This window comes from Pristis pectinata, chromosome 38 (genome assembly GCF_009764475.1).
Source record: "Pristis pectinata isolate sPriPec2 chromosome 38, sPriPec2.1.pri, whole genome shotgun sequence".
In the NCBI taxonomy this organism is placed as follows: Eukaryota; Metazoa; Chordata; class Chondrichthyes; order Rhinopristiformes; family Pristidae; genus Pristis; species Pristis pectinata.
Window position 1 is genome coordinate 1,632,688 of NC_067441.1, and position 27,945 is coordinate 1,660,632.

General features: G+C 51.7%; 1 protein-coding gene across 1 annotated transcript; it reads right to left on the bottom strand.

Moving 5' to 3' along the window:
- On the bottom strand, positions 1-26,209 carry LOC127586947 (zinc finger translocation-associated protein-like). Its single transcript, XM_052044988.1, has 5 exons — positions 25,868-26,209; positions 19,015-19,440; positions 6,423-7,346; positions 2,848-3,567; positions 1-1,569 (listed from the first exon to the last, which is right to left on the bottom strand). Exons 1-5 carry the CDS (start codon positions 25,977-25,979, stop codon positions 1,130-1,132), a joined length of 2,622 nt encoding a protein of 873 aa, XP_051900948.1. The 5' UTR covers positions 25,980-26,209; the 3' UTR covers positions 1-1,129.
- Positions 26,210-27,945: the final 1,736 nt, after the last annotated feature.

Here is a 27,945-nt window from a genome sequence, read left to right on the forward strand (position 1 = left end):
GACATTTGAATACTTTATATATATATATATATGTATATATATATATATTTGAACAAGATTCTGAATTGCAACATTTCTTCGTACAAGAGTCCCACCGCTGTGGGTTGACGGGAAAACATTGAGTCCATTCATTTCCAACTGGGCTGTGAATCCGAGGGTAGACATCACGGGAAAGGTAACTCCTGAACCCATGGAATATCCTGTGTCCCTCCTGAGCTGATGTTCAGGGTGTGGGCTACCCCTGCTGTTCAGTAATGGAGCATTAGTGCAAAGCCCCCACACCCCAGAGTCCACTGGTTCTGCTGACAAATCTGTGACTCCCCTAAAGATGCTGAGGTCTGACTCCCTGTTAGATCCTCTGGAGGGCCAGACCCAATGCTCCCACACCCAGGTTCTCTGCTGGTTCTGAGAGGTGAGACTAGTTCCATATAACTGTGTCAACTCATTATCCCCAGGGGCTTTGCGCGCCCAGTAACTGCCTTTCCCTCAATGTGTGGCTCAAAGTTTCAGCCAGTGAGGATTTATGAATGATTTTCCCACTTTCTGCCCTCCAGCCCCACTTCAGTTTCACTGAGTTACTCGTCCCACTGACCTGTGCCCCGACCCCTCAGCCTTGGACTGGTAAGCGTTGCCTTGGGAAGTTGGACAACGGAAGGCCTCACAGCAGACCCCATCGCGGTCAGGAGCACCTCCTTCCTTGAAGCCAAGATCCCAGGAGCCAAGGGTGGAGGAGACGTGTGGAGGACCGAGGGCTCCTAAACTGTCTCTGGAAGTGGGGATCACCTGAGGCTACGGGTTGAACTAATATTCCCCTGACCCTAGTGCTGAGTTGGTGGGGAACGATCCAACCTTAATGTGGGAGGGAGAGAAGGAGGGAGGAAGGGGGTGAGAGTGAGAATGGGGCAAGAGAGAGGGGGACGAGTGGGAGAGGGAATGGAGAGATGGGACGGAGAGATGGGAGGGGAAAGATAGAGAAAGGTGATGGACAGAGAGGGGAGGGATGGACAGAACGAGGGGGTAGAGAGAAGGGGGAGGGATGGATAGAACGAGGGAGTAGAGAGAAGGAGGAGGGGAGACAGAGAGAGGGTGGTGAGGGGGAGGATTTACATGACAACCGACGGGCCACCCCCTAGGTCCCCCCGGCAGCTATTCCTCCTGGATCCCTGGGAGGACCCTCCTGGCTCTGGCCGCTGGGGAGACGCCAGAGGTCCATCCTGGCGATGGCAGCCACCTTCTTGTTCCACTCCTGGGCCAGCAGCACCTTCTGGGTCAGGGTGTAGCCCAGCGAGGCCTGGTGCCTCTGCAGGATATGCCGCTTGATGGTGCTGAGCTTGAGGGTGGCCAGGGTGGCGCCGCACACCATGCAGACCAGCCCGTGCCGCCACTGGTCGTAGTCCATCAGGTACTCCAGGCGCCAGCGCTCCTGGTAGTTGCGCCGGTGATCCCGGCCCGGGAAACGTCTCCGGGCCGCTGGGCTCTTCTCTGGCTCCTCCACGTACACCTCGATCTCCACCGGGCTCCGTGACCTCTCCTCCTGGGGTTCCCCCAGCTCCCTGTCTGCCGGTCCCACTGCAGGGGCGAGAGAGACACCATCAGTACAGGGGAGGGTGGTGGGAACACTGGTTCCTTGATCACTGATAGATGGCGTCACAGGTAGACGGGGTTGTAAAGAAGGCTTTTGGCATCCTGGCATTCATAAATCAAAGTATTGAGTACAAGAGTTGGGATGTTATGGTGAGGTTGTATAAGACATTGGTGAGGCCAAATTTGGAGTATTGTGTGCAGTTCTGGTCACCTAACTATAGGAAGGATATCAGTAAGATTGAAAGAGTGCAAAGGAGATTTACTAGGATGTTGCTGGGTCTTCGGGAGTTGAGTTACAGGGAAAGATTGAACAGGTTAGGACTTTATTCCTTGGAGCGCAGAAGAATGAAGGCAGATTTGATAGAGGTTTACAAAATTATGAGGGGTACAGACAGAGTAAATGCGAGCAGGCTCTTTCCACCTAGATTAGGAGAGATAAGTATGAGAGGACATGGCTTCAGGGTGAAAGGGGAAAGGTTTAGGGGAACAATGGGGGAACTTCTTCACTCAGAGGGTGGTGGGAGTGTGGAACGAGCTGCCATCTGACGTGGTAAATGCGGGCTTACTCTTGTTTTAAGAATAAATTGGATAGATACATAGACGGGAGAGGTCTGGAGGGTTATGGACTGGGTGCAGGTAAATGGGACTAGTGGAATAAAGTTTCGGCTCAGACTAGAAGGGCTGAAATGGCCTGTTTTCTGTGCTGTCGTGTTCTATGGTTCTATGATGTGATAGCAGGGTGCGAGGGGCCGAATGCCAGTTGGCACGGTGGTTCCTCACCCACTCAGTGTGGAGACGGTGGGGAGGAAGGCTTTCATCGGTCAGGGTACTGCGTGCAGGAGTTGGGACGTCCCGTTACAGCTGAACAAGGTCTTGGTGAGACCGCACCTGGGGTGTTGTGCGCGGTTCTGCTCACCCAGAGACAGGAAGGGCATCACTGAGCTGGCGAGGGGGCGGAAAAGGTTCACCAGGATCTGGAGGGCTCGAGTTATAAGCTGGACAGGCTGGGACTGTTTACCCTGGACTGATGGAGGTTGAGGGGTGACCTTATGGAGGTTCATAAAACCATGAGAGGCATTGATAAGGTGGACGGTCAGTCTTTTCCCCAGGGTGGGGGAGTCTAAAAATAGGCCCATATCCCTCTGAACCTTTCCCATCCATGGACCTGTCCAAGTGTCTTTTAAATGTTATTATTGTACTGCCTCAACCGCGTCCTTTGGCAGCCCGTTCCACAGAACCAGCGCCCGGTTCCCTGGTCCCTACCTGCTGCCCCGTGCTGTGAGCTGGGGGCCGAGGGCCGGACCTGCCCCGGGTCCGGCGGGACGCTCTCCTCTTCGCGCTGCCAGGGCACCGTCTTGCTCCAGGCCTGCAGGATGTTCTCCCTGGCGGCCGGGCTGAAGTGCAGGGAGTGCGGGTGGCTCTGCAGGACGTGGCGCCGGATGGCACCCAGGGTGAGGGTGGCCAGCGCCTTGCCGCACACCATGCAGACCAGGCGCCGGCGCCACGGGTCGTAGTCCATCAGGTGCTCGGAGCGCCAGCGCTCCTGGTAGCGCCGGAGGGGCCGCTTGCCCGCCGGAGAAAGGGTCGGGGGTTCCGGCGCCCCGCCCGGCTCCCGGCGCCACGGCTGCTCGTTCCAGGCCTCCAGGATGTTCTCCTTCTCGGCCCGGTTGAAGAGCAGGGAGTGCGGGTGGTTCTGCAGGACGTGGCGCCGGATGGCACCCAGGGTGAGGGTGGCCAGCGCCTTGCCGCACACCATGCAGACCAGGCGCCGGCGCCGCGGGTCGTAGTCCATCAGGTGCTCGGAGCGCCAGCGCTGCTGGTAGTGGCGGCGGACGCCCCTCCCGGGGGTGGGCTCCGGGTTGGGGGGAGAGGGGGGAGGGGGGGAAGGGGGGGAGAAGGGGGAAGGGGAGGGAGGCTGCGGCTCCGGGTGATTCTCCGCCTTGACCACGGGGCCGGGCTCAGTGGGTCCGGGCACCGGCGAACCTGCGGGGGGAGAGGAGGGGGGAGGTGGTTAATTGGTGGACCCGGAGCACACCCGGCCCGGCGCACACCTGTCCCAGCGCACACCCGTCCCGTCCCAGCGCACACCCGTCCCAGCGCACACCCGTCCCGTCCCAGCGCACACCTGTCCCAGCGCACACCCGTCCCGTCCCAGCGCACACCCGTCCCAGCCCGGCGCACACCCGTCCCAGCGCACACCCGTCCCAGCGCACACCCGTCCCGTCCCGGCGCACACCTGTCCCGGCCCGGCGCACACCCGTCCCGGCCCGGCGCACACCCGTCCCAGCGCACACCCGCCCCTGCCCGGCACACACCTGCCCCGGCTCAGCGCACACTCAGTCCAACACACACACACTTGCCCTCACTCACTCACACACACACACACACACACACACACACACACACACACACACTCGCCCCCGGCGTACCCACTTACACCCGTCTCAGCCTGACCCACATGCTGTCCCGCACACACAGACACACAAACCAGACCATTCACACCTGCTCACTCGCCCTAATACACCCAGCCAGGGCATCCCACCGACACACTGGCACACTCGGCCCGTCACCCGGCGGAGGAGAGGAGGTGGGCGGCGGGGTGAGGGACTGCATGCTGCCCGCCCGATCGAATGGCCAAGGCTCCGCAGTTACCGAGAGGGAACCCAGTGTGTCCCTGACCCCTGACACGGTGAATAGTCAGCGAACGAGACAGGTGCCCAGCGCTACACGCCAGCCTTTGGTACCAACTGGGGCAGTCACGATACCCCCCTCCCCCCAACTCCCTCCACCCCCTCCCCGGAGAGTCACACCACAACCTCCCCGTGTACTCGGGACCATCGGTCAGGTGCCAGAACTCTCCCCTGTGGGGAAGGACAAGCACTGAGACTTTGCCTCAGGATGTGCCCGGCCCAAGGAGGGATTTGGCACGGCTGGGCTTGGCTCTAGTAAATGAGCCGGGCCCACTGCTGGGGAACAGCTAGGATTGGAAAACTGCAGGTCCCACCCTTGTACAGAGGTTGCTGCCAGCGTCTGGCATGTTCCGCTGGTGTCCGTCTCGCTCAACGCGGGTTTGTGATTTCAGCGCTCGAACGTGTCGGGACCCCAGCGGGAAGCAGTCAGTCCCTCTCTCCCTTCCTCCCCTTGGCCCAACGGCAGCACCAGTGTGCGAGGCGGGGCTGAGTGCGGCCAAGATAAACTACAGGCCGAAGTCAGTCCAGCCCTGGGAATTAGAAACAGTAAAAATGCTGGAAACACGCAGCAGGTCAGGCAGCGTCTGCGGAGAGAGAAGCGGTTAACGTTTCAGGTCGAAGACCCAACTACAAGGATGTTGCCAGATTTACGAGGATGTTGCCGGGACTAGAGGACCTGAGTTATAGGGAGAGGTTGGCCAGGCTGGGACTTTATCCCTTGCAGCGTAGGAGAATGAGGAGCGACCTTATAGAAGTGTTTAAAATTATCAGAGGCATGGATAAGGTGGACGGTAACAGTCTTTTCCCCAGGGTAGGGGAGTCCAAAACTAGGGGGCATAGGTTTAGGGTGAGAGGGGAAAGATTTAAAAGGGACCTGAGGGGCAGCTTTCTCACCCAGAGGGTGGTGAGTGTATGGAACGAGCTGCCAGAGGAAGTGGGTGAGGCAGGTACAACAGTAAGAAGCACTTGGATAGGCACATGGAGGGGCGGGGCTTGGAGGGATATGGGCCGAACACAGGAAATTGGGACTAGCTGGGTGGGGACCATGGTAGGCATGGACTGGTTGGGCCAAAGGGCCTGTATTGAGCTGTATTGCTCTGCGACTCTATGACTCTAACTGGGAAAGAGAGAAAATGAATTTGTGTTTAAGTGCAGTGAGGGTGGGGGGTGGGACTAATATCTTTTCCAAAGTGAGAGTTTATTGAGGGAATATTATGTGTGCACAGTCTGCTGAAAAGCACAATGAAGGTTGGAAAAATAATTTTAAAAAAACATACAGGATCCTGATCTTTATAAACAGAGGCACAGAGTACAAGAACAATGTAGTCGCAAATGACCCTGTACAAATTACTGTCTGGGTCTCCAGGATAGTGTGCAGATCTCGGCTGCATTCTTGGGAAGGTGAGAAGGCTCTGGCGGGCGCAGAAGGGATTTGCCAGAATGATTCTACATTGACTCTGGTCAGACCACACTGGGAGTATTACCTGCACTTGTGGTCACTCCATTACAGGAAGAATGTGGGGGCTTTGGAGAGGGTTGCAGGAGAGGTTCACCAGGATGAGCTATAAGGAGAGGTTGGACAGACTTGGGTTGTTTTGTCTGGAGCGGCGGAGGCTGAGGGGAGACCTGATAGAGGTTTATAACATTATGAGAGGCACAGATAGAGTGGACAGTCAGAATCTTTTCCCCAGGGTTGAAAAGCCAAATACCAGAGGACATGCATTTAAGGTGAGAGGGGGAAGTTTAAAGGAGATGTGCGGGGCAAGCTTTTACACAGAGAGCGGTGGGTGCCTGGAACGGGCTGCCAGGGGTGGGGGAGGAGGCAGATACGATAGAGGGGTTAAAGAGGCTCTTAGACAGACACATGGATGTGCAGGGAATGGAGGGATGTGGGCATTGTGTAGGCAGAATGGATTTGTTTAGTTATGTGTTTAATTATTAGTTTAATTAGTTCGACGCAACTTCGTTGGCCGAAGGGCCTGTTCCTGAGCTGTATTGTTCTACGTTCTCTGGGACTAGCAGCCCTGCAGTGGGCAGAATGGACTCCTGAAGTGACGTAATTGATGGGCGTGATCAGGCACCGCCTATCAATGACGTCACGCCTCCCACCTGGGAGCTCAAGCATCGCATGCAACGTGCGCTCGGTACCTGCAGGGGGCGCAGGCCCCGCCCCTCTCGGCTCGACGGTCATCTGTGATTGGTTGACGAACTGGGATGACTCTGTCCGACTCAATTTGGCGTGTGATTGAAGGAAATTTGCGTTTGGCTCCGCCCCCAGTTTCTTGATCTCGACCTCTGATTGGTTGAAATGGGGCGGCTTGAATTGAGCAGCCCCGGCGCGCTCCTCGATGCCGATGTCGGATTGGTCGATGAGGCGGATTGACTCGCCCATCAGCAACTGGTGGATTAGCCCCGCCTCTTTGTGCCGAACCCCGGCTCGCGATTGGCGAAACGTCTCCCCGACCGGCGACCGCTCCGCCTCAGGAACCTCGACCTGCGATTGGTCGATCAGCCCCGGCCGCCCCACGTGTGACTGGTCGCGGCTCGCCGGGACCGGCTCCGGACTCTCGACGGGTGATTGGCCGAAGGGATTGGCCGAGCCCTGGTGCGGTTGGTGGAGGCGCTCCAGCCCCGCCCCCTGGCTCTCGATGTTGTGCTGCGATTGGTTGAGCAGGTGCTCCACCCAGGTTGCCATGACGACGTCCTTCTGGCTGGGAGTCAGGCTGAGCGAGGCCTGGTGCTTCTGGAGGATGTGGCGCTTGATGGTGCTGAGCTTGAGGGTGGCGAGGGCGCTGCCGCACACCATGCAGACCAGCCCGTGCCGCAGGCAGTCGTAGTCCATCAGGTACTCGCTCCTCCACCGCTCCTGGTAGTAGCGCCGCACCCGCTTGGCGGACGGGCAGCCGAGGCCCTGGCGCCGGCCGACCGGCGGCTTGGCCTTGGCTTTCGGCTTCTTGCCGGGCGGCCGGCCTCTGCCCGCCGGCCGGCTCGCTACGTCCTTGAAGGCCGGCGGGGAGGGGTCCCGGGCGGGCGGCGGGGGGTGGATGACATCCATTGGTGGCGGGGGAGCGGCTGTTGAGGGAGAGGAGAAGGACGGGTCACTCATAACATTAACAATAGCAATCATTAGAAGCAATGCATGAAAGAAGGGGGTAGACTGGTCCCCCTAACATTCCAGTCAACTTTATAGTCGTTTGCACAAGTCCATGTGTGCACAGGTGCAATAAAAAAACTCGCAGCAGCATCACAGGCACAAAGCATCAGCTGAGCAGCATTCACAAGAAAAAATTGTACAAAAAAGAACACAATTAGAACAAAAAAACCAAAGTCCATTGTTAGTGCAGAGTGGTCCCTGTGTTGCTATACTCTGGTAGTGATTGGGGTTGTGCCGGTCAGTTCAAGGTTGAAGGGAAGTCGCTGTTCCTGAACCTGGTGGTGTGGGGACTTCAGGCTTCTGTACCTCCTGCCCGATGGGAGCTGCGAGAAGATGGCACGGCCCCGGATGGTGGTCATATTGCACAAGAATGGATAGATAGGTCTCTTTATTAGTCGCATGTCCATCAAAACACACAGTGAAATGCACCTTTTTGTGTCGAGTGTTCTGGGGGCAGCCCGCAAGTGTCGCCACGCTTCCGGCGCCAACATAGCACGCTCGCAACTTCCTAACCCGTGTGTCTTTGGAATGTGGGAGGAAACCGGAGCACCCGGAGGAAACTCACGCAGACATGGGGAGAACGTACAAACTCATTACGGACAGCGGCCGGAATTGAACCCGGGTCGCTGGCGCTGTAAAGTGTTACGCTAACTGCTGCACTATGAAAAACTTGCAGCAACTCCACAGGCATGTAGGTCCAGACAACACATATAGAACATAAATTATACAAAACAGTGAAGGGAAAAAAAAGTACAAAACATTGATATTAGTGCAAAAAGCAACCACAATCAGAGACAAAGCAAGCAGTGCCAGTGCAAAGAAAGGAAAAGGGAGGGAGGTGGAGTTGGGTCACTGTGCTAATCCTCTGACAAGAACCAGGCTCAAGTGGTTCTCATTTTGCATGCTCCATGTAAAAGAACATAGGCACAGAAATACATTACAAAGCTTGTGGAATGTCAGCTTTAATCTCTGGGATGGAATTGAGAGGAGAGTTATACCACAGTAATCCAAAGTTCTGGTCAAACCATTGGAGTAAGTCAAGTTTATTGTCATGTGCACAAGTTCGGTGAGGTACGGGTACAATGGAAAAACCTGCTTGCAGCAGCATCACAGGTACATGGGGACAGACAACACACACAATATAAATCATACAAGACAGCGTAGAAAAAGACTATAAAACAAGACATTGGTGCAAAACAAAACAAAATCAGAGACAAATCCACAGTAGTGCAAGAGGTGGTCTCTGTTGCTGAGTTAGGGTTAAGGTTGTGCAGGTCAGTTCAAGAACCTGATGGTTGTAGGAAAGTAGCTGCACCACCACTCATCAATATCATGTATAATCATCTCCCTCGGCTCCACTTTGCTGCCCTATCCCTTGATTCTCTTAATATCCTGACATCAATCCACCTCTGTATATGGACAGAGTCCTCCTGGGGTAGGGTGTTCTTTGCCTTTGGATGAGAATGACAAATGACCACGATACCACCAACACACAACAACACCTGCAACAAGAACAGTGGAGACACCAGAGACAGCAGATGCTGGAATCTGGAGCAACACACAATCTGCTGGAGGAATTCAGCGGGTCGAGCAGCATCTGTGGGGGAGAGTTGTGGATGTTTTGGGTTGAAACCCTGCATCGACAATTCCTTCACCCCCACAGATGCTGCTCGACCCGCTGAGACCCTTCAGCAGATTGTTTGTGTGACAAGAATGGTGCCTCACTGGTTCTCACCTCTTGTGCTTCCCAACCTTTGTCCAGCATTGGCAGCTATGCCTCCTGATGTCTTTACCCTGAGCTCTCACATTTTCTTCTGACGTAGAATGAGGCCATTCGGTTCTTCAAGTCTATGCTGGTTGGAATCACTTCCCCTAAGATTCCTCCGATGTTCTTTAAAACCTGTTTGGCCAAACTCTGGGTCATCTGCCCCTAGTTGGCATGAAGGTTTTTATTTGTTTGGTAATGCACTCACCAACAGTAAATAATACCAAGAACATGAACAACACCCACAGCAAGTAGGTCAATACTGTCAACAGAGACACAGCAAGGATAGAAGTATCCATGAGAAGTATGGTAAAGGGGGTGGGAGGAACCAGATGGAGGCATACACAGCTACAAGGTGCTCAGATGGGGTGGTTGGAAACTTTTACCCATAGATGGTAGAGCTATCTAAAATTAGAGGGCATAGGTTTCAGGTAAGAGGTTTAGAAGGGAATGGAGGAGGAATTTTTTCACCCATGGGATGTTTGGAATCAGGAACGCACTGCCTGAGGGGTTGGCGGAGACAGAGACCCTCAGGACATTTAACAATGGCCACTTGAGTTGCCAAGGTGCTGGTAAATGGGACTCTGTGACAAATGAAAGCAAAAGCTACAACTCCAAGAACAACAAGCCCGGCAAATTCCAACAATGCAGAGAACAGGAATAAACTCAATAAAATTACCCCAATAACGAGAACATCAACAGGAACAAATACACCAATAAGGGAAACGTGACTACTGGAAGCAAGAAGATCAACAAACTACCAAGAGCAATAACTACAGTAAAATAACAAGGACTGCAACGACAATAATAGTATCAACATTCTTAGCAATGGCAATGCCACGATCAGAGACAACAGCAGCTACAAGAACAACAGACACAGCATCAATATTATTAGCAATATAAATAAAAACATGGAGTAAAAGAACGAGCTGCTGGAGGAACTCAGCGGGTTGGGCGGCATCTGTGGAGGGAAATGGACATCCAGCGTTTCGGGTCGAGACCCTTCATCTAGCCAGTTCCCAGTCCAGGTGAAGGGTCTCGACCCGAAACGTCGACTGTCCATTTCCCTCCACAGATGCCACCCAGCCTGCTGAGTTCCTCCAGCAGCTCGTTCTTTTACTCCAGATGCAGCATCTGTAGTCTCTCGCATCACCAACGATGGCAGCAATAGCACCACCAACAGTGAATACCCCAGGAACAATAGCAGCACTAATAGTGGTATCAATGACATCGCCAACGATGGCAGAAATAGCACCACCGACAATGGAAACCATAGCAATTCCAACAACAGGAGCAACGCCAACAAATGAAACCATAACTGTACCAACGATGGCAGTGGTAGCAGCACCAAGAGCAGCGTGAATAACTTGCATTTATAAAACTTATGTTTAATGCGGTAAAAAACTTATGTTTAATGCGGTAAAAACGCCCCTAGGTATTCATTGGAGCATTACCAGACAAAAGAATTACTTCATGCTAACTGAGGAGATACTGGGGCAGATGACCTATAGCTTGGCCAAACAGGTTCTAAAGAACATTGTAAAATGAATGGGAGATCTTGGGGGAAGTGATTCCAACTGGCATAGACTTGAGGGGCTGAATTGCCTCATTCAACGCCATAAGAAAATGGGAGCACTCAGGGCAATGACACTAGAAGGCAGAGCTGCCAAAACTGGACAAAGATTGAGATGCACGAGAGGTGAGAACCGGTGAGACAGACCTCAGAGGTAGTGGGGACGGTCAGGGGAATGGGTGATGGTGAGGAATAGCTAGGTGGTATTACTATACTACCAGCACCTCCAGCCAGCTCCACCGTTCAATGTTCACAGTGATTTCCACACCTCAACTTCATTTCCACACCTGGAACACAGACCAGTACAGCACAGGAACAGGCCCTTTGGCCCACCATGTTGTGCTGGCCTAATTAAGCTAATGACACCTAATCCCTTATGTCTGCATGTGGTCTATTTCCCCCCATTCTCTGCATACTCACGTGCCTACCTAAGAGCCTCTTAAGTCTATGCAGGTTTGGAATCACTATGGTATCTGCCTCCACCACCACCCCTGGCAGCACATTCCAGGCACCCAACGCTCTCTATATAAATAAACTTGCCCTGCACATCTCCTTTGAACTTTCACCCTCTCACCTTAAATGAATATCTTTTAGTATTAGACATTTCAACCTTGGGAAAAAAGATACCGGCTATCTACTATACCAATGCCTCTCATAATTTTATAAACCTATCAGCTCTCCCCTCAGCTTTTGACACTTCAGAGGAAACAATCCTATTTCCTCAAAAATCTCAGCCTCGAATAAAATCAGTGACTGAGTGCCTACCACCCTCTGTAAATCTCCGAGGTTCTCAATCCAGTGAGTCAAACAAATTCTCAGTTCTAACTGGCCAACTCCTCTTCCCGAGACTCTACCTGTGAGTTCTAGACTCCCCAGTCTGAGGAAACATCCTCTCAACGTCCAGCTGTTAAGCCCCCTAAGCGTCCCATCCATTCCAAGAAAGAAGGTCTGGGGACAAAAGACAGAAGTGCGGAGACGGCAGCAGCAAAGAGATAGCTGCGGGCCACCACTGCTGCTCTGAACCTAATTGTTGGTTAACATCATCTGAAGACTAATAATCTGGAGCCATGAGTTTCCATAAATAAATTCTTGAATTAAAAAAAAACTTACGAGGCTGTTACCGGGACTGGAGGGCTTGGGGTATATTAGGAGAGATTGGGCAGGCTGGGACTGTCTTCCCTGGAGTGAAGGAGGCTGAGGGGTGGCCTTACAGAGGTTTATAAAACCATGAGGGGTATAGGTAAGGTGGATGGTCACAGTCTTTCCCCAGGGTAGGGCGCAGGTTTAGGGTGAGAGGGGAAAGATTTAAAAGGGGCCCGAGGGGCCAATTTTTCACCCAGAGGGTGGTGGGGATATGGAACGAGCTGCCAGAGGAAGTGGTAGAGGCAGGCACAGTTACGACATTTACAAGGCACTTGGACAGGTACATGAGCAGGAAAGGTTTAGAGGGATATGGGCCAAACGCGGGGAAATGGGATTGGCTCAGTTAGGCAACCTGGTCAGCATGGATGAGTTGGGCTGAAGGGCCTGTTTCCGTGCTGTATGACTCTATGACTCTAAAAAGCTATTGTCAGGAATGGCAAGCTCAAAACTACCAAATTATCATACATGGTTTACATAGAACATTACAGCACTGTACGGGCCCTTCGGCTCATGATGTTGTGCCAACATTTTATCCTGCTCTAAGATCTATCTAACCCTTCCCTCCCACATAGCCCTCCATTTTTCTATCATTCATGTGCCTATCTAAGAATCTCTTAAATGTCCCTAATGTATCTGCCCCCACAACCTCTGCTGGCAGTACATTCCATGCACCCACCACTGTCTGTGTAAAGAACTTACCCCTGACATCCCCCTTATACCTTCCTCCAATGACCTTAAAATTATGCCCCCTCGTGTTAGCCATTGTCGCTCTGGGAAAAAGTCTCTGACTGTCCACTCGATCTATGCCTCTTATCATCTTGTACATCTCTATCAATTCACCTCTCGTCCTCCTCTTCAAAGAGAAAAGCCCTAGCTCACTCAACCTATCCTCATAAGACATGTTCTCCAATCCAGGCAGCATCCTGGTAAATCTCTTCTGCACCCTCTCTAAAGCTTCCACATCCTTCCTATAGTGAGGTGACCAGAACTGAACACGATACTCCAAGTGTGGTCTAACCAGAGTTCTATGGAACTGCAACATTACCTCGCGGCTCTTGAACTCAATCCCCCGACTAATGAAGGCCAACACTCCATAAGCCTTCTTAACAACCCTATCGACCTGCATGGCAACCTTGAAGGATCTACGGACGTGAACCCCAAGATCCCTCTGTTCCTCCACACTGCTTGTTAACGTTTGTTAACATACTTTGGGAAGAAAATCTGTAGACCCTTGTGGCTGGATGGATATATCTGACTACAAACACACAGCAATTCTCAATGGCACCCTAAAATGCCCCTGCAGCTCCAAGCTGCTGTGACAAAAGCAGTTAGATCATTCAGCCTCAGCAAAGGTGCACTCAACCCAGACAATCTTCACAAGCATCAGGTGACCTGCCCTTCAATCCAACCACACATGACCAGAGAAGCAAGCCACGTTCTAGGCCTCTGCATTTCTATTCCAGGATCTAGGAACGTGAGAATTAGTGGCAGCTGGAGATTGCTCTGCCACTCACAAGATCATGGCTCAACGCTATTTTCCCGCACTATCCCCATATCCCTTGATTCCCTTCATAACTAGAAATCTATCGATCTCTGTCTTGAATGGATTCAGTGACTGGATCTCCACAGCACTCCAGGGTAGAGAATTTCAAAGGTCCAGCACCCTCAGCTTGAAGACATATCTCTTAATCTCAGTCCTAACTGGTCAATCCCTGATTCTGAGACTGGTTCCAGCCTCCTCAGCCAGGGGAATCACCCTCCCGACGTTCAGCTTGTCGAGCCTTGTAAGAATTTTGTAAATTTCAGTAAGATTGCTCATTCTTCTAAACTCAAAAAGACTTACAAGGATGTTGCCAGGTCTTGATGGAATGTTATAGGGAGAGGTTGGCAGCTTGGGACTTTATTCATTGGAGTGTAGGAGAATGTGGGGTGATCTTATAAAGGTGCATAAAATTCTGAGGGGCATAGATAGGGTGAACGGACACTGTCTTTTTCCCAGGATTGGGGAATCAAGAACTAGAGGGCACAGGTTTAAGGTTAGAGGGGAGAGATTCCAAAGGAACCTGAGGGGCAACTTTTTCACCCAGAGAACAGTCAGTATGTGGAACGAGCTGCCAGAGGAAGTGGTTGAGGCAGGTACATTAACAACGTTTAAAATGTACATGGATAGTGAAGGTTTAGAGAGATATTGGCCAAATGGGACAGCGTGGACCAGTTTGGACCAAAGGGCCTGTTACCGTGCTGTATGACTCTTTCCTCCCAAGGCAAACCCTCCATCCCAGGAATTACTTGAGTGAATCTTCACTGCACTCCCTGATTGATAAGTACCTCCTTTTTAAGGCAAGGAGTCCAAAACTGTACACAATGCTCCAGGTGTGGTCTCGCCAAGGCCCTATATAATTGCAGGAAGTAATCTTTATGCCTATATTCAAATTCTCTCATAATAAAGACCAACATGTCACTTATCTTCCTAATCGCTTGCCACACGTGCATGTTGGCCTTCTGTGACCTGTGTGCAAGGACTCCCAGAACATCAACCTCTCACCAAAGGTTCACCAGACTGGTTCCAGGGATGGTGGGGCAGTCACACAAGGAGAGTTTGAGTAGACTGGGTCTGTATTCACAAGAGTTTAGCAGAAAGGGAGGAGATCTCATTGAAGCACACAAGAGTCTGACAGGGCTAGACAGATGCAGAGAGAGTGTTTCCCCGGATGGGGTGTCTAGAGCCAGGACACAGGGTAAGATGTTTAAGACTTGAGCTGAGAAGAAGTTTATTCACTCGAGATAGTGAACCTGTGGAATTCTGTACCACAGAAGGCTGTGGAAGCCATGTTGGTGTGTACATTTAAGAAGGACACAAAAATATCACTGGGTACAAGACACAAAAATATCAAGGGGTATGGGGAGAGAAGTATTGAGGTAGATCAGCCTTCATAGTGCAGCCTCAGTCAAATAGCCTCCTCTTACTGCATTTTGATTCTAAAACATCTAGAGGCTCAAACTGGGCATCAATGAGGGTAACTGCGGAAGGGTGACAAAGGATTGCATCAGGGTGGAGGTGGAACCTTCAAGATATACCAGGAATCCAGTGAGCCCACCGCCACTCTTCCCACTGACACTGGGAGCTAAACAAGTTGAGGCTTCAAGAACTTATAGAACAAATGCAGAACATAGAACAGTCCAGCACTGTACAGGCCATTCGACCCACGATGTTATGCCGATCCTGATGCCAATTTATACTAAATGTCCTCCTGTGTACCATTCCCTTCATATTCATGTGTCTATCTAAAAGCCTCATAATCTCCACCAAACTGCCTGCTTCCACTACTACCCCTGGTAACCCATTCCAGGCACCCACCGCTCTCCGTGTAAAACAAAACTTCCCCTTCATTTCACCTTTAAACTTTCCCTCTCTAACCTTAAAAGCATGTCCTCTGGTGTTTGACATTTCTACCCTGGGGAACAGATTCTGACTGTCTACCCTATCTATGCCTCTTATAATTTAAAAACCTCTATCAGGTCTCCCCTCAGCTTCCGCCGCTCCAGAGAAAACAACCCAAGTTTGTCCAACCTCTCCTCATAGCTCATACCCTCTAATCCAGGCAACTTCCCAGTGAATCTCTTCTGCAGCCCCTCCAAGTCTCCACGTCCTAACTCAGTTTGTATTCCCTTGAGTTCAGAAGATCAAGGTTCTGTTGGATGTGTTTCTCTACAGAACTCTCAGCTATGTGGCTTTTACTCTGGCATGTTCTCTGACTTCCTCCTTTGAGCCAGTGCAGTCTCCACCTTGATAACAATGGCAGAGGAAAAGTAGTCAGTTACAAGGTGGCATATCCTTGAACTCAGAGATAGCTGCCTCAGTGGAAGCCTGAACGTCCACCTCCCTTTGTCGCCAACAGTCTGAACGCTGGGAGCCAGTTGGAACTTCCAAGATTTATAGACGGCCTAGTTTTTTTATGGCGAAGGGGATTGTGGGAATTGGGGCTACTCAAGGTGGGCGGCCAGGAGATTGGTAACCTGACCAGTATGTGTAAACATGCGGTGGTGGTGTGTTTGATAGGAATAAGGAGGGGGTTAACCAGCCCTTGAATTGAGAACGAGACTTGCCTTGATCCTTGGTTAGGCCGTGCATGGAGTACTCTGTGTAGTTTGAATCACGTTGCAAAATGGATGAAAGGAAGACTGGAGAAGGTACAAAAAAAAGCACAAGAACGACGACAGAACTCAGCAAAGAAAGAATGGGGCCAGCAAACCTTAGAAAGTACGAGACAGAAGCAGGGGGAGGAGATTATGCCTCTCATATCTGCCACAAAGTAAGATTGTGGCCCACCTTTTACCCCAGTGCAACTAACCCCACATTACTTGTTGCCTTTGCACCCAACTGATTGTACTTAATGACTGAGTCTCTCCAGCTCTCTTGGACAGAAACGCACACCCTCTGGGTGAAAAAATTTATTCTCCACTCCTGATATCTGGAGCCTTATTTCGAGGCTCCTAGGCCCTACCTCCAGCCAAGAGAAACATCATCCCCTCAAGTACCCTGTCAAGTCCGGCGTGAATTTCGCTTGTTTCAATGAGATCTCCTCTCGAGACAGAATAGACCCAGAACAATTAACAATCTGCCAGAGGAGCTCAGTGGGTCGAGGAAAGGAATTGTTGACGTTCTGGGTCCAAAACCCTGCAACAAGAGACAACAGAGCCAGTCTGCTTAACTTTTCCCTAAGCAACAAACCTGCCATCTCAGGAAACAATCTCATCAACTTCTTCCTTTGGTAGGGAGACCAGACCTGGGAACAACGCACGGATACAGCCTCACTGGGGCCCTATATAATTGGAGCAAGACATCTCTGCTCTTGTACTCAAATCCTCTTGCAATAAAGGACAACATATCATTTACCTTCCTAATTGCCACCAGGACTATCAACGTTGACTTTCAGTGATTTGATGAAACCTGATAAAGACATTTAAGATTACACAGAACATAGAACAGTACAGCACAGTACGGGCCCTTCAGCCCACGATGTTGTGCTGACCTATATAAACCTTATCCACATTCTATCTATCTCCCATCTCCCTTAACCCTCTATTTTTCTTTCATCCATGTGCCTATCTAAGAGTCTCTTAAATGACCCTATCGTATCACCCACCCCGCCACCCCCAGCAGTGCGTTCCAGGTACCCACCACACTCTGTGTAAAAAACCTGATATCCCCCCTGAACTTTCCTCCATGCACCTTAAATGGGTGACCTCTGGTATTGGCCATTACCGCCCTGGGGAAAAGATGCTGGCTGTCCACTCTGTCTATGCCTCTCATAATCTTTTTTCTAACTCTATCAAGTCTCCTCTCATCCTCTGTCTCTCCAAGCAGAAAAGCCCTAACTTGCTCAGCCTCTCCTCATAAGACGTGCTCTCCAATCCAGGCAGCATTCTTGTAAATCTCCTCTGCACCCTCTCCAAAGCTTCCACATCCTTGCTATAATGTGACCAGACTGAACACAATATTCCAAGTGTGGTCTAACCAGGGTCTTATAGAGCTGCAACATCACCTCTCTGCTCTTGAACTCAACCCCCAGCTAATGAAGGCCAGCACACCATACGCCTTTTTAATTGTGAAAGGACTTTACTGAGGGAAGAAATCAGTGGGTCAGGCAGCATCTGTGGAGGGAGATGGACAGTCAGTGTTTCAGGTCGAGGCTCTTTTTCTGGACTGAAAGAGTGGAGGGGAGATGGCCTGTGTAAAGAGGTGAGGGGAAGGGGAGGGGCAAGAGCTGGCAGGCGATAGGTGGATCCAGGTGAGGAGGGGTGAGGGGCAGATGGAGGAGGGATGGGTAGAAATAGCGACAGAGACTGGGAGCTGACACAGGGCTGCAGATATTGGAATCTGATAGGTGAGGACGGTGGAGCCAAATAAGTGAGGTGCGGAGGGTAGACGGGAACGCTGGGGGAGGGGACCCAGGGGAGGGGTGTGTGGGTGATGGGCAGATGGAGTGGCTAGAAGAGGGGAAAGAAACAGCGTGAATGGAGGCTGGGAGGGGGTTGGGTGGCAGTAGGAGGAACTGGGTACATTAGAGGAGAGAGAAAAGGGACAGAGGGGGGCAGCAAAACAGAGACACACGAGATTCTGCAGATGCTGGAATCTGGAGCAACACACACAGCCCTGATAAAGGGTCTCGACCCGAAACGTCGACTGTTTATTTCCCTCCGTAGATGCTGCCTGACCTGCTGAGTTCCTCCAGCATGTTGTGTGTGTTGCTTCAGAGGGGAGCAGGTTGCCTGAAATTGGAAAATTCAATGTTCATGCTGTTGGCTTGTCGACTACCCAAGGGGAATATGAGGTACTGTTCCTCTAGTTTGATAGTTCCGCTTGTGGGAAGGTCACTAATAGATCCAGCGGAGATCCAGGGAAAATTTTTTCCCCCTGAGAGTGTAGAACTTGTTCCTACAGGGAGTGTCTGAGGCAAACAGTGGACAGGAAACTCAAGAAGCACACTCCGGGGAAAGAATTACAAGCACACAGAGAGGGGTCCTGACAGAGATAAACATGAGGGGCAGACAGCAGGAAACCTTTCCCCATGGAAGAGGTGTTCGAAGTAGAAGGCATGGGTTTAGGGTGAAGTGGGGAGGCTTGGAGGGGATCTCAGGAAGAACTGTGTCCACCCGGGGGGGGGGGGGGGGGTTTGAAAATGGAACACACTTCCTGAGGGTGTAATGGAGGCAGAGACTCTCACAACGTTTAAGAACTATCTAGACGAGCACTTGAATCGCCAGGGCAGGGAAGGCTACGGACCACGTGCTGGAAGAAGGGATTGGCATAAGTGGGTCGGCACGGGCAGGGTGGGCCGAAGGGCCTGTTTCAGTGCTGTATGACTCTGTGAGATGGTGACCTGGGGATCGGAGAGGAGGCTCGAGAGGAACAGGATCCCTGACAAGCGGCAAAGGGGCTCAGTGGAGTGCAGAAGGCTTTGTAAGTGGGTAGAGCTGAAAGCCATGAAAAGTGCAGCAAATGAGGGGCAGAGTGGCCTCAGTGGTCGCGGGGCTGAGGCAACAGCAGCTTGGGCACTGAGCCACGTTGAGCAAGACTTTAGGGGTTCCTTGCTTGACGTACCTGGGGCAAGATCGGGATGCGCTGGATCCAAGCTGAGCACTGGGACGGGCAACCCCTCCTGCAGGTAGTTCTGGCCCAGGACGTGCTTCTCCCAGCTGGCGATGACCACCTCCTTCTCGGTCTGTGTGAGCAGCAGCGAGGCCTGGTGCCTCTGCAGGATATGCCGCTTGATGGTGCTGAGTTTGAGGGTGGCCAGGGTGGCGCCGCACACCATGCAGACCAGCCCGTGCCGCCACCGGTCGTAGTCCATCAGGTACTCGCTCCTCCAGCGCTCCTGGTAGTTGCGCCGGTGATCCCGTCGGGGACGCCTCATCGCCCGGGCTCGCTGATCCTCCGGCTCCCCGGCTCCAGTGGAGATCGATGGCAGAGCCCCGGGGGCGACCTTGTCCGGCTCAGAGTCCCCACCCATCACAAAGGGGTCGTCGCCTGTGGGAGGAAGTAAGGGCTCGTCAGAGTGCCCGAGCTTTCCCTGACCCCTTCCAGATTCAAACGGGGAGGGTACCTGCACTGACCCTTCAAACGGTCTCATCACACACTCCCGGGGTCAGACACAGAGTGAAGCTCCTTCTGCACCGTCCCATCACACACTCCCGGGGTCAGACACAGGGTGAAGCTCCCTCCACACTGTCCCATCACACACTCCCGGGGTCAGACACAGAGTGAAGCTCCCTCTACACCGTCCCATCACACACTCCCGGGGTCAGACACAGAGTGAAGCTCCCTCCACACCGTCCCATCACACACTCCCGGGGTCAGACACAGGGTGAAGCTCCCTCTACACCATCCCATCACACACTCCCGGGGTCAGACACAGGGTGAAGCTCCCTCTACACTGTCCCATCACACACTCCCGGGGTCAGACACAGGGTGAAGCTCCCTCTACACTGTCCCATCACACACTCCCGGGGTCAGACACAGAGTGAAGCTCCCTCTACACTGTCCCATCACATGCTCCCAGTGCATGGAATGCTGCATCAATATCTGTACTGGACTCACCATCCTTGGCCTTCTTGTTCCTTTCCCTCCCCAGCTCCTCCCCTCTCCCTGACCCTATTGTTACTTTTTTACTCCTTTGAGTGGCCATGGCTCGTACACCCCACAGCCACTCTGTCCGCTGACGGTCCCTCCCGCCCCCATGTGGCAGCTGCAGACACCCCAGTCCCCCACCCCCCGCCAGCACCATCACTGTTTGGACTAATCAGAGCTAAACCTGACTAAATACAGGGTCAAGAGTTAGACAATATAATGTGACCATTGGGACAGGTGTCTACCACTGGCTGAGGTTGTCAGCCACAGTCATTGTTATCCTCATGTGTGCATGGACAGGCCATTATTTAAGTGAAGACTGAGTGGGCAGTGTCTCAGGCATGGCAGGACATTCCTGCTGGCTGACCCACTGGGGGCCACCAGGCAGCAGGTTATTCTGTTGGATGTCCTGCCCTTCATTCCTGAAGAGCCCCTTCACCATCTGGGAAAGCCACGGTTGGGGATTACTGCTGTCTGCGTGGTCTTCAGGAGTACAACTTCAGGCGTGTCTCTTCCTTCCGCCCTCAGCTCTTGCTACAACCGGTGAGTGAGGAATCCATGGAGTTCCTTCCCAAGGGATAGGCTACAGCCTCTTCTGGACGTCGAACAGAGCATGGTGCCAAGTAAAACAGGTTAGATACAGAGTACGCACACTCCCGAGATTGGTGTTTGACATCTGCATTAACGGTTTAGATCAGAATGTTGTTAACATGGTTCGTCAGTTTGCAGGTGACACTAAAATTGGAGGTGTAGTGAAGAGGATTAGGGTTACAACAGGATCTAGATGGTCTGGGGAAGTGAGCCAAGGAACGGCAGATGGAATTTCACTTGGACAAGTGCAAGGTGCTGCATTTTGGTAAGTTAAACCAGGGCAGGAGTTACACAGTACATGGTCGGGCCCTAGAAAGTGTTGCAGAACAGAGAGAGCCAGGGGTACAGGTACATAGCTCCCTGAAAGTGGAGACACGGGTAGACAGGATGGGGAAGAAGGCATTTGACATGCCTGTGGTGAAGAAAGCGAGAGTGGATTTAGGATGAGACAATTACAGCGATACTGGAGCATGACTCACAGAGGGAGGAAAAGTCAAGGCAGTGAATGCTTATGGAACTTGTATTGGTACAGAAAAGGCTGCTCTTATCTAAATGTTTTAAATCAGTTAATAGAAACCTTCCTCTCCCTTCCTGCATCTTCTGTGCCCTCTCTTTCCTTCCTGTGAGGAGGAAGTCCCCTCCTCACCACTCATTGTCCCCTTCACATCCCCACTATCATCCGCCCCAGAGCCAGGTAGCACCAAGCAGGCCCTTCGGCCTACCATACTGACCAGCAAGGCTTCTACACCAGGGACAGTTTACAGCGGCTAAACAACCCACTGACCCTGCACGTCGTTGGGACGTTGGAGGGAAGTAGAGCACCTGGGGGAAACCCACATGGTCACAGGGAGAACACATAAGGCCCAGAGACGCGGCGGAGCAGTGTAGAGTTTGTGTCCACTCACACTAATTGTACACACTAAAAGAACACAGAACAGTACAGAACAGTACAGAACAGTACGGGCCCTTTGGCCCATGATATTGTGCCGAAATCTATCTACACCTCCTCCATGTTCAACCTAACCCCTCCTGCACAGCCCATAACCCTCCATTTTTCATACATCCATGTACCTATCTAAGAGTCTTTTAAGTGTCCCTATGTCCCTACCACCACCTCCGGCAGTGCGTTCCAGGCACCCACCACTCTCCGTGTCAAGAACCTACCTCTGACATCTCCCCTGAACATTCCTACTCTGACAAACTAATGTCCTCTGGTATTGGCCATTGCCGCCCTGGGGAAAAAGTGCTGACTGTCCACTCTATCTATGCCCCTCATAATCTTATACACCCCTATCAAGTTGCCTCTCATCCGGCGTTGCTCCAAAAAGAAAAGCCCTAGTTCGCTCAACCTATCCTCATAAGACATGTTCTCCAATCCAGGCAGCATCCTGGTAAATCTCCTCTGCACCCTCTCTAAAGCTTCCACATTCTTCCTATAATGAGGCTACCAGAACTGAACACAATACTCCAAGTGTGGTCTAACCAGAGTTTTATAGAGCTGCAACATTACCTTGCGGCTCTTGTACTGACTAAGGAAGACCAGCACAACCCTATCAACTTGTGCGGCAACTTTGAGGGATCTATGGACTTGGACCCCAAGATCCCCCTGCTCCTCCACACTGCTCAGAATCCTGCCATTAACCTTGTACTCTGCCAAAGTGTATCATTCTTCCAAAGTCTATCATTCACACTTTTCCGGATTGAACTCCATCTGCCACTTCTCCGCCCAACTCTGCATCCCGTCTATATTCCTTGGTAACCTACGACAACCTTCTACACTATCCACACCCTCCAACCTTTGTGTCATCCGCAAACTTACTAACCCATCCCTCCACTTCCTCATCCAAGTCATTTATAAAAATCACAAAGAGTAGGGCTCCCAGAACAGATCCCTGTGGAACACCACTAGTCACCAACCTGCAGGCAGAATAATCTCCATCTAATACACCTTCTGCCTTCTGTGGGCTAGCCAATTCCGAATCCATGCAGCCAAATCTCCATGCTTCATGACTTTCTGGATAAGCCTATCATGGCGAACCTTGTCAAACGCCTTACTAAAGTCCATATACACCACATCCACCACTCTACCTGTTTTGTCATCTCCTCGAAAAACTCAATTACGCTCGTGAGGCACGACCTGTCCCTCACAAAGCCCTGCTGACTATCCCTAATAAGACTATGCTTCTCCAAATGCTCGTAAATCCTGTCCCTAAGAATCCACTTCAATAGCTTGCCCACCACTGACACAAGACTCACTGGTCTATAATTCCCAGGATTATCCCTATTACTGTTCTTGAACAAGGGAACGACGTTTGCCATCCACCAATCCTCTGGCACCACTCCTGTGGCCAGGGAGGATGCAAAGATCATCGTCAACGCTACTGCAACCTCTTGCCTCACCTCACGTAGTAACCTGGGGTATATCCTGTCCGGCCCCAGGGACATCTATCCTCATGTTTTTCAGAAGCTCCAACACTGCCTCTTTCTTAACCTCAACATGCTCATTCACATTAGCCTGTTCTATGCTGACCTCACATTCATCAAAGTCCCTCTCCCTAGTAAACACAGAAGCAAAGTATTCATGAAGGACCTCCGCTACCTCCTCCACCTTCAGGCACGTTTTCCCTTTATCCCTGAGTGGTCCTACCCTCACTCTAGTCATCCTCATGTTCTTCGCGTATGTGTAGAATGCCTTGGGATTTTCCTTAATTCTACTCGCCAAGGCCTTCTCATGTCCCCTTCTAGCTCTCCTAAGTCCTTTCTTAAGCTCCCTCCTGCCTATCTTATAATTCTCAAGTGCCTGCCTCATTTTTGCTTCCTAAACCTTAAGTATGCTTCCTTCTTCCTCTTGACTAAATATTTCACCTCTCTTCTCAGCCACAGTTCCTTCACCCTACCATCCTTTCCCTGTCCCAGTGGGACAAACCTATCCAGAGCCCTATGCAATTGTTCCCTAAACAGCCTCCACATTTCTTCTGTGCATTTCCCTGAGAACATCTGTTCCCAATTTATGCTCCCAAGATCCTGCCTAATACTGTCGTAATTAGCCCTCCCCCAATTAAAAACTTTCCCATATCATCTGCTCCTATCCCTGTCCATGTCTATGCTAAAGGTCAGGGAGTTGTGGTCACTGTTTCCAAAATGCTCACCCACCGAGAGGTCTGTCATCTGACCAGGTTCATTGCCTGGTATTAAATCCAGTATGGCCTGTCCACATACTGTGTTGGTAATCCTTGCTGGACACACTTAACAAATTCTGCCCCATCTAAACCTTTTGCACTACAGAGGTGCCAGTCAATATTAGGGAAGTTGAAGTCTCCCATGACAACCATCCTGTTATTTCTGTACCTTTGCAAAATCTGCCTACTTATCTGCTCCTCAGTGTCCCAGTGGCTATTGGGGGGGTCTGTAGAATACTCCTAATAGAGTGATTGCTCCCTTCCTCTTTCTAACTTCCACCCACACTGACTCAGTAGACGATCCCTCCATGATGTCCTCCCTTTCTGCAGCTGTAATACTATCCCTGAATAGCAATGCCACTCTCCCACCCCTTTACCTGCTTCCCTATCCCTTTTGAAACATCTAAACCCCGGAACATCAAGCAGCCAATCCTGCCCTTGTGACAGCCAAGTCTGTGTAATGACCACAACATCGTAATTCTATGTACTGATTCATGCTCTCCTTATTCTTAATACTTCTTGCATTAAAGTAAACACATTTCAACCCATCCACCTGACTGTGTTTATGCCCTATCCACTGTCTATCCTTCTTCACAGTCTCTCCGCATAATGCATCTACCTTTACACCAACTGCTCCATCACCTGACCCAACATTCTGGTTCCCATCCCCCTGCCAAGTTATTTTAAACCCTCCCCAACAGCTCTAGCAAACCTGCCCACAAGGACATTGGTCCCTCTCGAGTTCAGGTGTAAGCCGTCCCTTTTGTACAGGTCGTACCTTCCCCAGAAGAGATCCCAGTGGTCCACAAATCTGAAACCCTGCCCCCTGCACCAACTCCTCAGCCACGCATTCGTCTGCCATATCTTCCTATTCTTCCCCTCACTGGCACGTGGCACAGGCAGCAATCCAGAGATTACCACCCTTGAAGTCCTGCTTTTTAGCTTCCTTCCTAACTCCCTATATTCCCTCTTCAGGACCTCATTCCTTTTCCTATGCTGTTGGTACCAATGTGTACCAGGACTTTTGGCTGCTGTCCCTCCCCCTGAAGAATGCTGTGGACTCGATCTGAGACGTCTCTGACCCTGGCACCTGGGAGGCAACATACCATCTGGGAGTCTCGTTCTCGTCCAACCAATGAATCCCCTATCACTACCGCAGTCCTCTTCTCCCCCCCTTCCCTTCTGTGCCACAGAGTCAGACTCAGTTCTGATCTCAATCTCACTGGTCTTCTCCCCAGTTTCTACCTCTTCACCTGCACACTTGGGGAGTTGGGGGGGGGGGCTACCCCTTCACCCACCAGCCTGTACGTCTTTGGGATGTGGGAGCAGGAACACACGCTGCCACAAGGAGAACGTGCAAACTCCTCGCCCAGGATAAGATAAGATACCTTTATTAGTCACATGAACATCGAAACACACAGTGAGATGCATCTTTTTGCGTAGTGTTCGGGGGGCAGCCCGCAAGTGTCGCCACGCTTCCGGCGCCAACATAGCATGCCCACAACTTCCTAACCTGTACGTCTTTGGAATGTGGGAGGAAACCAGAGCACCCGGAGGAAACCCACGCAGACATGGGGAGAACGTACAAACTCCTTACAGACAGCGGCGGGAATTGAATCCGGGTCGCTGGCGCTGTAAAGCATTACGCTAACCGCTACACTCAACGTGCCTGGTGGTTGGAGCTACAGGACAATATTTGTTCCAACTGTGACCCCCCCCTTCTCCCCCCCACCCCACCCCTAATTATTCACCGTGGGAATGGAAAAAGAACTCCCCTTCCCCCCCCCTTGCCAAGCCCCTCCTTGCGTCCCCACCTTCTGCTCCCGAGGTCCAGCGCTTGCCATTGCTGGCCAAGTCCATCAGGTGGAGCTCTTGACCAGTCTCTGGAAACCCCTGAGCAACACGATGAACAGACTCCCTTTGTCTAGGCTCCATGGGGCCCTCAATAGAAACCTCCCTTCCCCCCACGTCCTCTGTCCCCGCGCTCTCCAAAGGCTCACCCACGCCTCCTCCCCCCCCCCCCCCCCCCCTCCCCGCCCCTCCCCTTCCATACTTACCCAGCTCCAGCCTCTCCTCTTTAATCGTGGGCTCCTGTCTCGGATCAGACCGCAGGTTCTGGAGACCGAGGCTCAGGGCCACTTCTCCTTCCCCAGGCTCCATTTTTGACATCCCGGGCTCCGTCGCTCTACACAGAGAGGCAGGGAGAGAGAGAGAGAGAACGTGCCACAGTCAACAGCAAATGCAGAAGCCAGTGTGTGTCATCCCTCACCACAGTGGCCGCAAGGTTTAAAGGATAGGAGCAGAGAGCTCCTGAGCTCCTTGCCGTTCAGTGAAAAGGTTCCTGGCCTCTTCTTCAACATAAACAACAGCCAATGAGCTGGAGCCCCACCTTAGGGCCCCTGAGGCTCCTTTAAGGGCTCCGGGGGAGATTTAAAGGGGAAGACGCACATTGGTAAAATAAATCAGCCTCTTCAAAAAAAACAGCCCCTCTTAGAAAAATAAAATCAAAGTGCAGCCTGTCTGACAGGACCAGTCTGAGGAGGAGCAGTTAGGGTCCGGCTCCTGATCCCACGCCGCCATCTCTTTACTTCATCCTCCCTCCCCCCATGCCCTGTCCCACACCCAAAAAGGAAACTGGGATTAGGCCAAATCGCTCCTTCGCCTACAGCCGTCCATCGGCCTCTTTCCTTTCCCTTCACTTCTACGATTCTGAGCTCTGGGAGAAGAAACCGTTTTATCACAGGCAGATATTCAACTGCTGAAGGCTTCGCCTACCTTCCCACCACCGGTTCCTTCCCCCCACCCTCTCAGTGCCAATGCCTACGGTTGATTTTTTAAAAATTATTTTTTCAGTAAGCTGGCAGCTGAACCCAAACCCATGCCACACTTGACCGTGAATACCTCAACGAGCTCACTGGGACCTGACTCTATAGAGTCACAGCGTTATACAGCACATAAAGAGGCCCTTCGGCCCAACTCATCCATGCTGACCAAATTGTCTACTTGAGCTAGTCCTGTTTCCCCGCATCTAGCCCATATCCCTCTAAACCTTTCCTACCCATGTACCTGTCTAAATGTTTTTTAAGTGCTGCAATTGTACCCACACCTACCACTTCCTCTAGCAGCTCGTTCCACACACCCACCACCCTCTGTGTGAAAAAGTTGCCCCCTCAGATCCCTTTTAAATCTTTCCCCTCTCACCTTAAACCTATACCCTCTGTTTTAGACTCCCCCACCCTGGGAAAAAGACTGACCATTCACCTTATCGATGCCCCTCATGGTTTTATAAACCTCTATAAGGTCACCACTCGGTTTCTGTTGTTCCAGGGACAACAGTCCCAGGCTATTCAGTGAAAACAGTCCCAGGCTATTCAGTCTCTCCTCCCCCCAAGTCCTGGTAACATCTGTGTGAATCTTTTCTGCACCCTTTCCAGCTTAATGACACCCTTCCTACACCCAGGCGACCAGAACTGCACAAAGTATTCCAAGTACGGTCACACCAACATCTTCTACAGCTGTAACATGATGTCCCCGCCGTTGTACTCAATGCCCTGGCCGATGAAGACCGGTGGGTATCAGGTTCAGGTCAGGTTGGGACATCCACTGCTGGCCCTCGTCAGTGGCTATTCAAGTTTCCTCACAACATGACATTTTATTCCTGATTTTGATTTACAGGTCCTTAAAAGAAAAATGGGTGCTTGATGGTCAGCATGCACTGGGTGTACCAAAGGGCCTGTTTCCATGCTGTATCTCTCTATGCAGTCATTCACCACTCCTCTATTTACTTGCTTGTGACCCTCTTGACCTTTGGAGGCTCTGTTCAGGTGAAACCCATCCCTGCAGTACAATGCCACGCTGTCTCAGTACTGTGGCCAGCGTCCCATGAAACGGAAGCCTCCTTTATCACACAGTTTTTCAGCCACATGTCTGTTAGGGGTGGGGAGTAAATGTTGGGCTTACTGGTAATGCCAGAATCCTTGAAAATCCTCCCTAATCTGCTTCTCTCTGCAACAACTGGTTAAATAATTCAGAGATTAGAACTTACTCCTAGTAGGAACTTATGATCCCAACATTGAGTCCAGTGACTTTTCCCTCCCTCCAAGCCAACTAGTGATGTTCTCTAACGATGCATCGT

What these genes read in the sequence shown, in the direction of transcription:
- LOC127586947 (XM_052044988.1), bottom strand. Translation starts at nt 25,979, where the DNA reads ATGTCAAAAATGGAGCCTGGGGAAGGAGAAGTGGCCCTGAGCCTCGGT. An exon ending in GGGGCCTGCGCCCCCTGCAG is followed by an intron (nt 3,568 to 6,422) that starts GTACCGAGCGCA and finishes CTCCCCCCGCAG; the next exon opens with GTTCGCCGGTGCCCGGACCC. An exon ending in CTCACAGCACGGGGCAGCAG is followed by an intron (nt 1,570 to 2,847) that starts GTAGGGACCAGG and finishes TCGCCCCTGCAG; the next exon opens with TGGGACCGGCAGACAGGGAG.